This window comes from Coregonus clupeaformis, chromosome 17, assembly GCF_020615455.1.
Source record: "Coregonus clupeaformis isolate EN_2021a chromosome 17, ASM2061545v1, whole genome shotgun sequence".
NCBI lineage: Eukaryota > Metazoa > Chordata > Actinopteri > Salmoniformes > Salmonidae > Coregonus > Coregonus clupeaformis.
In genome coordinates this window covers 60,464,784-60,478,709 of record NC_059208.1, presented here as the reverse complement: position 1 = coordinate 60,478,709, position 13,926 = coordinate 60,464,784, and the positions used below count along the sequence as shown (strand labels likewise).

The window sequence follows — 13,926 nt, the reverse complement described above, 5'->3', positions numbered from 1 at the left end:
GTAGAGCAGCGGACGCACGCCTGTGTGCAGCCGGAACGTTGTGTAAAGTCAGCAGCAATAAGTAGAGCAGCGGACGCACGCCTGGGTGTAGCCGGAACGTTGTGTAAGGTCAGCTGCAATAAGCGGTGCGGCGGTATCCTTTCAAAATAAAAGTTTAGGTGCGGCGGTGACCTTTTTATATATATATATTCTTGCACAAATCCTGCGATCCCTTAAAATCCTCCCGCGACCCCCATGGGGGACACACCCGCCATCTGGTGGCGATGGAATAGAGCTGATGCATCGATCGATGTCTCTGAATTCGATTTGCTCTCCCTGTTGTCTGGTTGAGTTGATCCCAGAAATCCACTCACTGCTGATGCAACACATTGACGGGTCCACCTGGCTTCTACATCTAAACATCTAACACATTAACGCTAAGGTAATATGGAATTTTCTATAGCTAGTATGCTTTTCTGACGACGGTTTATATATGATTTCAAAGTTTCAACCTCTCAAGTGTTGTCTAGATTGTGTTTTAGCCAACCAGTTCGCTACAAATGGTTAGCCAAATGCTAGCGCTTAACATGGACGGTTCATTCACTCTCACGGTGTCAATAATAGCCAGCTCAATTGTCACTGGCAACAGTAACTGAAGTTGCTAACTAACAAGTAATTGAGCCAGGCTAGCACTACCAGTGACTAAATTCTGCTTGGTATAACACTGCTCTAAAACACACTGTTACTTATCTAGCTAACTAGATGTCTAGACTGCTAAATTACTGTTTACTTTGGTAACTTGCTAGCTACCTATCAACCTGTCAAATATTTGTCGTCTACCGTTAGCTAGATAGCTCATAGGCAGTCACAGGGGTGCGTCCCAAATATCACCATATTCCCTTTGGGCCATGGTCAAAAGTAGTGCACTATATAGGGAATGGAGTGCCATTTGGGATATGCACCCTGACTCATATTCCTGACTCAATAACTGACCTCCTGTTCTCTCTCCTCCCCTCCTCTCCCCTCCCCTCCCCTCCTCTCCTCTCCCCTCCTCTCCCTCCCTCCCTCCCCTCCCCTCCCCTCTCCCTCCCTCCCCCTCCCCCTCCCCTCTCCCCTCCTCTCTCCTCTCCCCTCCTCTCCCCTCCCCTCCTCTCCTCTCCCTCCTCTCCTCTCCCCTCCTCTCCCTCTCCCTCCTCTCCTCCTCTCCTCTCCCCTCCCTCCTCTCCCTCCCTCCCCTCCCCTCCCTCCCCTCCCTCCTCCTCCCTCCCTCCCTCCCTCCTCTCCCCTCCCCTCCTCTCCTCTCTCCTCCCTCCCTCCCCCTCCTCTCCTCTCTCCTCCCTCCCTCCCTCCCCTCCTCTCCCCTCCTCTCCTCTCTCTCCCCTCCTCTCCTCTCTCCTCCCTCCCCTCCCTCCTCTCCCTCCCCTCCTCTCCTCTCCCTCCCCTCTCCTCCCCCTCTCCTCCCCCCTCTCCTCTCCTCTCCTCTCCTCTCCCTCCCCTCCTCTCCCCCCTCCCCTCCTCTCCCTCCCCTCCCTCCCCTCCTCTCCCCTCCCCTCCTCTCCCCTCCCTCCCCTCTCTGTGTAGGAGCTAGGCACCATGGGAGAACAGCTGAGCCCAGATGAGAAGCTTCACCTCATCACTAGGAACCTGCAGGTGGGACACACACACACACACACACACACTAAATAAAGGTAAACACACACACTCTCTCTCTATTGAATGGTTGATATTGTCTGTGTGTGGTGTTTCAGGAGGTGCTTGGAGAGGAGAAGATGAAGCAGGTTCTGGCAGAGAGGGAACTGAAGGTGTACTGGGGAACAGCCACCACAGGAAAACCCCATGTTGCCTACTTTGTCCCCATGTCCAAGATCGCAGATTTCCTCAAGGCAGGGTGTGAGGTGAGATCTGTGTCTGTGTTTGTTTCCCTTATCTTCCTAACTTATCTGATGTGTGTGAATGTGCTTCCCTCATTATTGACCAGCCTATTTTGTTGTGATGGGGGAAAAAACCACTAGCTACTTATCAAAGTATTATTTTGGACGGTATTATATCGATACTTTGACTCCAAGTATCGATTTGTAAAAAATAAATAGAAAGACATTTTTTAAATAATACAAATATTGATGTATTTTTGCTAGGTAGCGTTAGCTAGAGCTAGGTAGCGTTAGCTAGAGCTAGGTAGCGTTAGCTAGAGCTAGGTAGCGTTAGCTAGAGCTAGGTAGCGTTAGCTAGAGCTAGGTAGCGTTAGCTAGAGCTAGGTAGCGTTAGCTAGAGCTAGGTAGCGTTAGCTAGAGCTAGGTAGCGTTAGCTAGAGCTAGGTAGCGTTAGCTAGAGCTAGGTAGCATTAGCTAGAGCTAGGTAGCGTTAGCTTGAGCTAGGTAGCGTTAGCTAGAGCTAGGTAGCGTTAGCTAGAGCTAGGTTGCGTTAGCTTGAGTAAGTTCCCGTAAGTTCCCTAGCAATTCTCAGCCCTAACTATTTGTGCGGGTGTGTGTCCGTCCCGTGTAGCTCAGTTGGTAGAGCATGGCGCTTGCAACGCCAGGGTTGTGGGTTCGATTCCCGGGTGGGGGGGCAGTATGAAAATGTATGCACTCACTAACTGTAAGTCGCTCTGGATAAGAGCGTCTGCTAAATGACTAAAATGTTTCAAATAAATGTCTAACTCCCCTGCCGACCCCCTCCCCAGGTGACCATCCTGTTTGCAGACCTGCATGCGTTCCTGGACAACATGAAGGCTCCCTGGGAGCTGCTGGAGCTGAGGGTGCAGTACTATGAACAGGTGATCAAGGCCATGCTGGAGAGCATCGGGGTGCCGCTGGACAAACTCAAGTTCATCAAGGGGACAGACTTCCAACTCAGCAGGTTAGCGGGCAGGCTCAGTAGTTCTCTTTCAACAACAGTTATCTCAATGCAAGGCTCTGGTTTGTAGGAGCTGGTCTCGTAGCCTTGAACTCAGAATGCACTTTGAAGAATCCACATTGAACATGCTTTTTAGTTCAGGACTAGACTCAATCTTTGTCAGGGAAACCAGTCCATAGTGTTTAGATGTCAAAGTCAGTGCTCATTTGATGTACCTACGTATGCCCTCTGCCTGTCTCTCTCCCTCCCTTAGAGAGTACACTCTGGATGTGTACCGTCTATCGTCCATGGTAACAGAACATGATGCTAAGAAGGCTGGAGCTGAGGTGGTTAAACAGGTGGACCACCCACTACTCAGTGGTCTGCTCTACCCTGGACTACAGGTATTAACATGGTTATAACACATTATAACACCCACTACTCAGTGGCCTGCTCTACCCTGGACTACAGGTATTAACATGGTTATAACACATTATAACACCCTCTACTCAGTGGTCTGCTCTACCCTGGACTACAGGTATTAACATGGTTATAGACTACAGGTAATAACATGGTTATAACACATTATAACACCCACTACTCAGTGGTCTGCTCTACCCTGGACTACAGGTATTAACATGGTTATAACACATTATAACACCCACTACTCAGTGGTCTGCTCTACCCTGGACTACAGGTATTAACATGGTTATAACACCCTCTACTCAGTGGTCTGCTCTACAGGTATTAACATGGTTATAGACTACAGGTAATAACATGGTTATAACACATTATAACACCCACTGCTCAGTGGTCTGCTCTACCCTGGACAACAGGTATTAACATGGTTATAGACTACAGGTATTAACATGGTTATAACACATTATAACACCCACTACTCAGTGGTCTGCTCTACCCTGGACAACAGGTAATAACATGGTTATAACACATTATAACACCCACTACTCAGCTCTACCCTGGACTACAGGTATTAACATGGTTATAACACATTATAACACCCTCTACTCAGTGGCCTGCTCTACCCTGGACTACAGGTATTAACATGGTTATAACACATTATAACACCCTCTACTCAGTGGTCTGCTCTACCCTGGACTACAGGTATTAACATGGTTATAACACGTTATAACACCCACTACTCAGTGGTCTGCTCTACCCTGGACTATAGGTAATAACATGGTTATAACACCCTCTACTCAGTGGTCTGCTCTACCCTGGACAACAGGTATTAACATGGTTATAGACTACAGGTAATAACATGGTTATAACACATTATAACACCCACTACTCAGAGGTCTGCTCTACCCTGGACAACAGGTATTAACATGGTTATAGACTACAGGTATTAACATGGTTATAACACATTATAACACCCACTACTCAGTGGCCTGCTCTACCCTGGACAACAGGTAATAACATGGTTATAACAGGTTTGTAACCCATTTGCCCCGTCTGTCTTCTAGGCTCTAGATGAGGAGTATCTGAAAGTAGATGCCCAGTTTGGAGGAGTCGATCAGAGGAAGATCTTCACCCTGGCTGAGAAGGTACCCTGAACCTTCTGACCTGTTGTTACATTTACATTGACATTTTAGTCATTTAGCAGACGCTCTTATCCAGAGTGACTTACAGGAGCAATTAGGGTTAAGTGCCTTGCTCAAGGGCACATCGACAGATTTTTCACCTAGTCGGCTCGGGGATTAGAACCAGCGACCTTTCGGTTACTGGCACAACGCTCTTAACCACTAAGCTACCTGCCGTTACACTGTCAGCACTGTCCTCTTGTAGAGAGAGCTGTTTTTAGATTGAGTTAATTAATTGGTCAACTGGGAAATTAAGAAATTATTGTAATGGGTAAGTTTTGCATAATGTATACATTCTGAATATCCCTCTCTCGCTACTCTCCCCTATTCTCTCTCTCTCCATCCCTGTTCTCTCTCACTCTCTCTTTCCCTCCATCAATTCCTTCCCTATTTTCTCTCTCTCTCTCTCTCCACCCCTTCTCTCTCTCTCTCTCTCTCTCTCTACCCCTTCTCTTTCTATCTCTCTCTCTCTCTCTACCCCTTCTCTTTCTATCTCTCTCTCTTTCTCTCTCTCTCTCTCTCTCTCTCTCTCTCTCTCTCTCTCTCTCTCTCTCTACCCCTTCTCTTTCTATCTCTCTCTCTCTCTCTACCCCTTCTCTTTCTATCTCTCTCTCTCTCTCTCCACACCTTCTCTTTCTCTCTCTCTCTCCACCCCTTCTCTCTCTCTCTCTCTCTCTCTCTCTCTCTCTCTCTCTCTCTCTCTCTCTCTCTCTCTCTCTCTCCACCCCTTCTCTTTCTCTCTCTATCTCTTCCTCCCCCAGTACCTGCCCTCTCTGGGCTATGCTAAGCGTTCCCATCTGATGAACCCCATGGTACCAGGACTGACTGGGGCTAAGATGAGCTCTTCAGAGGAGGTGAGTGGCCCTGTCACAATAGTTTTATGATTATAATGCATCCCTTCCTTCCTTCCTTCCTCTTCTTTTGGAGGTAATATATTGTTTTGACCAATCCCAAACGGACACAGCCCTGGGTTGTATTCATTACGACAGACAGTAGCAAAGCATTTTGCAACAGAAAATGAACGTTTGTTATTGGACAAGTTCAGGTAGTCCTTCCCCGTTTGTCCGTTTTCTTCTGGTTGGTGCCTAATGAACGTGGCCCTGTGTGTTTCTTGTTGACTTCTGCAGGAGTCAAAGATTGACCTCCTGGACAGGAAGGAGGATGTAAAGAAGAAGCTGAAGAAGGCTTTCTGTGAGCCGGGCAACATTGAGAACAACGGAGTCCTCTCCTTCGTCAAACATGTCCTCTTCCCACTCGTAGGAGGTGAGTAATGCCCCTGCTTCCCCCTCTTTCCTGTTCTGTTCTCTTCCCCCTCTCTTTTCCTTTATCAAGCATGTCCTATTCCCCTTGGTTGGAGGTGAGTCAGTCTCTTCTTCCTCTCTCTCCTCCTCTTCTCTCCTCTTCTTCCTCTCTTCTCCTTCATCATGGTAGGAGGTGAATTGATGTCTTCTTTCGTCCTCCTCCCACTCTTCCCTTCCTTTCATCCCTTGTCTCTGGATACTCCCCCTGTCCTCCTCCCTCTACAGTCCTCCTGTGCCAGGCACCAGCTAGAGTCAGCATGTCTGTGTTGCATCTCTTTCAGAGTTCTCCATTAAAAGAGACCCCAAGTTCGGAGGAGACAAAACCTACACAGACTTTGAGGAAGTGGAGAAAGAATTTGGCGAAGAGGTACGGTCATGACTGACTGCTGTTGTTGTTGTTGTATGACCACTGTTGTTGGCCCATCATGCATTGGTTTGACCTCTAACCTCTGACCTCTAGCTGATCCATCCTGGTGACCTGAAGGCGGGCGTGGAGGTGGCCCTCAACAAGCTGCTGGACCCAATCAGGAAGAAGTTTGAATCTCCAGAGCTCCGTAAACTCTCCAACACGGCCTATCCAGACCCATCAAAGAACAGTCAGTAGAACCTACTGTTACCAATCCTCACCGCCGTATACCTCAAGGCTTCCTAAAGTAGACCTATAGGAGACTGTTCCTCCACACCCGTGACCCTTGACCCTTGACCCTGTGTGTCTCTATGTCCCCCTGTCAGAGGGAGCAGGGAAGGGGAACTCTAAAGCAGCAGAAGGGGATGAGCTGGTTCCCTCCAGATTGGACATCAGGGTGGGCAAGGTCATCAGTGTGGAGAAGGTACTCATTCATTCATTAGTTTATTTATCCTTATTTAAACTAGGGAGACCCTTTTGAGAGAAATGCTGAATTCCAAATGGTGGAAATATGGTTGAAATACCCCCAGCCAATCAGAGAGCAAGATGGAGGAGCTAATACTCATGTACCTGAAGAGGCTAGGGGGCTATTTGGGATTCAGCAAATCATCTCCAATTTCCTTTCCTTCTCTTCACTGATTGGTCTTTCTCTCTGTCTGTCCTCGCCTCCCTCAGCATCCGGATGCTGATTCGCTGTACCTGGAGAAGATAGACGTCGGAGAGGCGGAGCCAAGGACGGTGGTGAGCGGCCTGGTGGCCTACGTTTCCCAGGAGGCCTTGCAGGACCGGCTGGTGTTGTTGCTATGCAACCTGAAGCCCCAGAAGATGAGGGGGGTGGAGTCCCAAGCCATGCTGCTCTGTGCCTCCATGTGAGTCTCCCCCTCCTTTCCTGCCTTACTATGTACTCCTTCCTTTGTCTTTTCATTTGTCCCCCTGCTTCTCTCTCTCTCTGTCTCTCTCTCTCTCTCTCTCTCTGTCTCTCTCTCTCTGTGTCTTTCTCTCTGTCTCTGTCTCTGTCTCTCTCTCTCTCTGTCTCTCTCTGTCTCTGTCTCTCTGTCTCTGTCTCTCTCTCTATCTCTGTCTCTGTCTCTCTGTCTCTGTCTCTCTCTCTCTCTCTCTCTCTCTCTCTCTCTCTCTCTCTCTCTCTCTCTCTCTCTCTCTCTCTCTCTGTCTCTCTGTCTCTCTGTCTCTCTCTCTCTCTGTCTCTCTCTCTCTCTCTCTGTCTCTGTCTCTGTCTCTGTCTCTCTCTCTCTCTCTCTCTCTCTCGCTCTCTCTCTATCTCTCTCTCTCTGTCTCTGTCTCTGTCTCTGTCTCTGTCTCTGTCTCTCTGTCTCTCTGTCTCTCTGTCTCTCTCTCTCTCTCTCTCTCTCTCTCTCTCTCTCTCTCTCTCTCTCTCTCTCTCTCTCTCTCCCCTCTCTCTCTCTCTCTCTCTCTCTCTCTCTCGCTCTCGCTCTCGCTCTCGCTCTCTCTCTCTCTCTCTCTCTCTGTGTCTGTCTCTCTCTGTCTCTTTCTCTCTCTGTCTCTCTCTCTCTCTCTCTCTCTCTCTCTCTGTTCTATATTGCTTTCCCTTTCCTCTGCACTCAGACACCTGACACCACTTGACCCACCCATTTCCTCATCCATCACATCCCGACTTCTGACTTTCTTCTCTCTGATTTGCTGTTGTCCCAGTGAGGGGGAGCCCAGGAGGGTGGAGCCTCTTGACCCCCCGGAGGGATCGTCACCCGGGGAACGGGTGTTCGTTGAGGGGTACGAGACGGGCAAACCGGACGACAAACTAAATCCAAAGAAGAAGACGTGGGAGAAACTACAGGTAGTTCGGTCATTAAACAGGCTGTTTCACAAAGCCTATTTCCTCTCAAAATGAAAGTATGATTGAGCCATGAACATCTTAAAGATCATATCAATAAATGAGTGAATGTTATTTAAGCTAGTTGGGAGAGAATTGCAGTTCATTTCGCTGATCTGTTCCACTTGTTTCCAATGCCTCACGCTGCTATATTTTGCTACTTGCTAGTAAAGGTCCATTTCACAGTATATTGGCTGTTTCTGTCTCTCTCTCCAGGTGGACCTGAAGGTGTCAGCAGAGTGTGTATCCCAGTATACTGAGTGTTTCTGTCTGTCTCTCTCCCCAGGTGGACCTGAAGGTGTCAGCAGAGTGTGTATCCCAGTATACTGAGTGTTTCTGTCTGTCTCCCCAGGTGGACCTGAAGGTGTCAGGAGAGTGTGTATCCCAGTATACTGAGTGTTTCTGTCTGTCTCTCTCCCCAGGTGGACCTGAAGGTGTCAGGAGAGTGTGTATCCCAGTATACTGAGTGTTTCTGTCTGTCTCCCCAGGTGGACCTGAAGGTGTCAGCAGAGTGTGTATCCCAGTATACTGAGTGTTTCTGTCTGTCTCTCTCCAGGTGGACCTGAAGGTGTCAGCAGAGTGTGTATCCCAGTATACTGAGTGTTTCTGTCTGTCTCTCTCCAGGTGGACCTGAAGGTGTCAGCAGAGTGTGTATCCCAGTATACTGAGTGTTTCTGTCTGTCTCTCCAGGTGGACCTGAAGGTGTCAGCAGAGTGTGTATCCCAGTATACTGAGTGTTTCTGTCTGTCTCTCCAGGTGGACCTGAAGGTGTCAGCAGAGTGTGTATCCCAGTATACTGAGTGTTTCTGTCTGTCTCTCCAGGTGGACCTGAAGGTGTCAGCAGAGTGTGTATCCCAGTATACTGAGTGTTTCTGTCTGTCTCTCCAGGTGGACCTGAAGGTGTCAGCAGAGTGTGCAGCCCAGTGGCAGGACAAACACCTGATGACCAAACTGGGACGCATCACCTGTAAAACACTGAAGGGAGGCAACATCAGCTAAGAGAAAAACACTCAGTACCCTGATGCACTCTCTACCTACCCAGCTACCTTCCCCAAGAACTCCACACGCATCACCATGGCAACATCACTCTCTCTACCTACCCAGCTACCTTCCCCAAGAACTCCACACGCATCACCATGGCAACATCACTCTCTCTACCTGCCCAGCTACCTTCCCCAAGAACTCCACACGCATCACCATGGCAACATCACTCTCTCTACCTACCCAGCTACCTTCCCCAAGAACTCCACACGCATCACCATGGCAACATCACACTCTCTACCTACCCAGCTACCTTCCCCAAGAACTCCACACGCATCACCATGGCAACATCACTCTCTCTACCTGCCCAGCTACCTTCCCCAAGAACTCCACACGCATCACCATGGCAACATCACTCTCTCTACCTACCCAGCTACCTTCCCCAAGAACTCCACACGCATCACCATGGCAACATCACTCTCTCTGCCTACCCAGCTACCTTCCCCAAGAACTCCACACGCATCACCATGGCAACATCACTCTCTCTGCATACCCCGGAGGAATAGTCATTCTGTCATTTTAATAATACTACGATCAAACTAGCACAGCAATCTGGGTTTAAATCAACTGGATGTTTACTATTGATATCAGTGCGATAACACCGCCGGGTGCCCTCTGTTTAAACGCGTTGTTTCTTGCTGTCTAAGGAAATTCTTTGACGAAAATATGGAACCACTTTGGTTTGTGACCATCAACCTAGAGACACGTAATCTACGGTGGCTAGCCTACAGCAGCCACTACAGTCTGCCATGTCTTCAATCACCCACACCAGTCACCCAGGACCTATCCATCACCGTGTGACATTAACATAGACATCTATTGTGTTTTGGTGGTAAGAGAATGCTAGTGGAAGTGATAACGGTTGTATTGGCAGGTTGAAGATCTATAACGTGCAGGTCATTCAGAATTCATCTGCCATTGCTACTACGCCATCATCATCTGGAAACGAAATAAAAAACCGGTTGAATTCAGTGGTTGTCTTTACCTTCTGCGGTGTCCTCGGATTGAGTGTCCTCGGATCTCCAGTGATGGCAAGATCATACAAAGATCTGCCTGTCACAATGGGTGTCGGCTATGTTGAAATCTGATGCTGTTGAACACCTTTTTGTATTGACACAGTGAAAGCTTAAACCAAGTGTATAGGGGAGGAGTGCTTAGTATGAATAGAGGGAGTGGCCTCTTGGAAAGGTATCATTTAAATCAGACAGCTCCACATGGTTTTGTATTTCCATGCAGTTACCCAACTGCAAAACACAAGCAAAGAAATATGTGATTTTCGAATAAACTTTAATCATTCTTTATCGTAAAGTAAATAACTCTTTGTTGATTCAGAAAAAGAAAAATGTTAGCTGTTTCCATGACAATAAGGCATGTCATGTGCAGAGAGTCAAAAGATAATAATTTGTTCCGCGTCAAAACGATTGATATTTGCTGGGGAAGGGCGTTTTGTGCAAAGCTGAGCTGATGATTACCCAGATGTCTTCTCACTGTGGAAAGACTGAGGGTGTCTCCCAAATTGCGCCTCATAGGCCCTGGTCAAAAGTAGAGCACTATATAGGGAACAGGGTGCCATTTGGGACAGAACTCTAGGCAACTTCAGACAACGTTAAAGTAGGAATTAAAATACTTTAAAAAATATATATATAAGAACACTTGTGAACTAAGGGCTCTATTCAGTCTGTATCGCTGAAGCGTTACAGATTGCGCGATAGAAATGCAGAAGGTAATTTCTGATTGGTCCGACGTATGCAGCGTTTACCGTGAAATGCAGTCTCCGCTAAAGCAGGAACATTGCCTTTAAATTTAAATCGCTCTGTAAAGACGAACTTCAGATTGAATAGAGACGGCCCTTAGTGGTGGTGTACCTTTGGGTGGCTATCTCCATACTCAAGTGTTACTATGGCCATTACCTCTAGTAGTACTGAGTCCCATATGGAACCCTATTCCCTGTATAGTGCACTACTTTAGACCAGAGAATGGCACCCTATTCCCTATATAGTGCACTACTTTAGACCAGAGAATGACACCCTATTCCCTATATAGTGCACTACTTTAGACCAGAGAATGGCACCCTATTCCCTATATAGTGCACTACTTTAGACCAGAGAATGGCACCCTATTCCCTATATAGTGCACTACTTTAGACCAGAGAATGGCACCCTATTCCCTATATAGTGCACTACTTTAGACCAGAGAATGGCACCCTATTCCCTATATAGTGCACTACTTTAGACCAGAGAATGGCACCCTATTCCCTATATAGTGCACTACTTTAGACCAGAGAATGGCACCCTATTCCCTATATAGTGCACTACTTTAGACCAGAGAATGGCACCCTATTCCCTATATAGTGCACTACTTTAGACCAGAGAATGGTACCCTGTTCCCTATATAGTGCACTACTTTAGACCAGAGAATGGTACCCTGTTCCCTATATAGTGCACTACTTTAGACCAGAGAATGGCACCCTGTTCCCTATATAGTGCACTACTTTTGACCAGGTCCTTCCCATAGGTCTCTGGTCTAAAGTAGTGCACTATATAGGGAATAGGGTGCCATTCTCTGGTCCAAAGTAGTGCACTATATAGGGAATAGGGTGCCATTCTCTGGTCCAAAGTAGTGCACTATATAGGGAATAGGGTGCCATTCTCTGGTCTAAAGTAGTGCACTACATAGGGAATAGGGTGCCATTCTCTGGTCTAAAGTAGTGCACTATGTAGGGAATAGGGTGCCATTCTCTGGTCTAAAGTAGTGCACTATATAGGGAATAGGGTGCCATTCTCTGGTCTAAAGTAGTGCACTATATAGGGAATAGGGTGCCATTCTCTGGTCTAAAGTAGTGCACTATATAGGGAATAGGGTGCCATTCTCTGGTCTAAAGTAGTGCACTATATAGGGAATAGGGTGCCATTCTCTGGTCTAAAGTAGTGCACTATGTAGGCAATAGGGTGCCTTGTACCTGTAGCACTATCAGGAGACATACAGTTGAAGTCGAAAGTTTACACACACTCAGGTTGGAGTCATTAAAACTTGTTTTTCAACCACTCCACAAATGTCTTGTTAACAAACTATAGTTTTGGCAAGTCGGTTAGGACATCTACTTTGTGCATGACACAAGTACATTTTCCAACAATTGTTTACAGACAGATTATTTCACTTATAATTCACTGTATCACAATTCCAGTGGGTCAGAAGTTTACATACACTAAGTTGACTGTGCCTTTAAACAGCTTGGAAAATTCCAGAAAATTATGTCATGGCTTTAGAAGTTCTGATAGGCTAATTGACATCATTTGAGTCAATTGGAGGTGTACCTGTGGATGTATTTCAAGGCCTACCTTCAAACTCAGTGCCTCTTTGTTTGACATCATGGGAAAATCAAAAGAAATCAGCCAAGACCTCAGAAAAAAAATTGTACACCTCCACAAGTCTGGTTCATCCTTGGGAGCAATTTCCAAATGCCTGAAGGTACCACGTTCATCTGTACAAACAATAGTACGCAAGTATAAACACCATGGGACCACGCAGCCGGAAGGAGACGCGTTCTGTCTCCTAGAGATGAACGTACCCTGGTGCGAAAAGTGCAAATCGATCCCAGAACAACAGCAAAGGACCTTGTGAGTGGCGCAGTGGTCTAAGGCACTGCATCGCAGTGCTAACTGTGCCACTAGAGATCCTGGTGCAAATCCAGGCTCTGTCGCAGCCGGCCGCGACCGGGAGACTCATGGGCGGCGAACAATTGGTCCAGCGTTGTCCAGGGTAGGGGAGGGAATGGCCAGCAGGGATGTAGCTCAGTTGATAGAGCATGGCGTTTGCAACGCCAGGGTTGTGGGTTTGATTCCCACGGGGGGCCAGTATAAAAAAAAAAAATTATTCACTAACTGTAAGTCGCTCTGGATAAGAGCGTCTGCTAAATGACTAAAATGTAAAAATGTGAAGATGCTGGAGGAAACAGGTACAAAAGTATCTATATCCACAGTAAAACGAGTCCTATATCGACATAACCTGAAGGGCTGCTCAGCAAGGAAGAAGCCACTGCTCCATAAAAAAGCCAGACTACGGTTTGCAACTGCACATGGGGACAAAGATCGTACTTTTTGGAGAAATGTCCTCTGGTCTGATGAAACAAAAATAGAACTGTTTGGCCATAATGACCATCATTATGTTTGGAGGAAAAAGGGGAACGCTTGCAAGCCAAAGAACACCATCCCAACCGTGAAGCACGGGGGTGGCAGCATCATGCTGTGGGGGTGCTTTGCTGCAGGAGGGACTGGTGCATTTCACAAAATAGATGGCATCATGAGGAACTGAAATTATGTGGATATATTGAAACAACATCTCAAGACATCAGTCAGGAAGTTAAAGCTTGGTCGCAAATGGGTCTTCCAAATGGACAATGACACTAAGCATACTTCCAAAGTTGTGGCAAAATGGCTTAAGGACAACAAAGTCAAGGTATTGGAGTGGCCATAATAATAATAATATGCCATTTAGCAGACGCTTTTATCCAAAGCTACTTACAGTCATGTGTGCATACATTTTAACGTATGGGTGGTCCCGGGGATCGAACCCACATCACAAAGCCCTGACCTCAATCCTATAGAAAATGTGTGGACAGATCTGAAAAAAAAAAAGCGTGTGCGAGCAAGGAGGCCTGCAAACCTGACTTTGTTACACCAGCGCTGTCAGGAGGAATGGGCCAAAATTCACCCAACTTGTGGAAGGCTACCCGAAACGTTTGACCCAAGTTAAACAATTTAAAGGCAATGCTACCAAATACTAATTGAGTGTATGTAAACTTCTGACCCACTGGGAATGTGATGAAAGAAATAAAAGCTGAAATAAATCATTCTCTCTACTATTATTCTGACATTTCACATTCTTAAAATAAAGTGGTGATCCTAACTGACCTAAGAC

General features: G+C 47.0%; 1 protein-coding gene across 2 annotated transcripts; it reads left to right on the top strand.

Moving 5' to 3' along the window:
• The first annotated feature begins 317 nt into the window (after positions 1 to 317).
• yars1 (tyrosyl-tRNA synthetase 1) lies at positions 318 to 9,980 on the top strand. 2 transcript variants are annotated; one of them, XM_041903874.2, is made up of 14 exons: positions 318 to 421; positions 1,561 to 1,629; positions 1,728 to 1,874; positions 2,660 to 2,835; positions 3,086 to 3,215; positions 4,296 to 4,376; positions 5,174 to 5,266; positions 5,540 to 5,675; positions 5,995 to 6,080; positions 6,174 to 6,309; positions 6,446 to 6,543; positions 6,795 to 6,988; positions 7,791 to 7,932; positions 8,857 to 9,980. In XM_041903874.2, exons 2-14 carry the CDS (start codon positions 1,573 to 1,575, stop codon positions 8,965 to 8,967), a joined length of 1,587 nt encoding a protein of 528 aa, XP_041759808.1. In that variant the 5' UTR covers positions 318 to 421; positions 1,561 to 1,572; the 3' UTR covers positions 8,968 to 9,980. The 2 variants fall into 2 exon arrangements, with proteins under 2 accessions (XP_041759808.1, XP_041759807.1); XM_041903873.2 differs by having other exon boundaries at positions 8,321 to 8,936.
• Positions 9,981 to 13,926: the final 3,946 nt, after the last annotated feature.

What these genes read in the sequence shown, in the direction of transcription:
- yars1 (XM_041903873.2), top strand. Translation starts at nt 1,573, where the DNA reads ATGGGAGAACAGCTGAGCCCAGATGAGAAGCTTCACCTCATCACTAGG. An exon ending in TCATCACTAGGAACCTGCAG is followed by an intron (nt 1,630 to 1,727) that starts GTGGGACACACA and finishes GTGGTGTTTCAG; the next exon opens with GAGGTGCTTGGAGAGGAGAA. An exon ending in AGACGTGGGAGAAACTACAG is followed by an intron (nt 7,933 to 8,320) that starts GTAGTTCGGTCA and finishes CTGTCTCCCCAG; the next exon opens with GTGGACCTGAAGGTGTCAGG.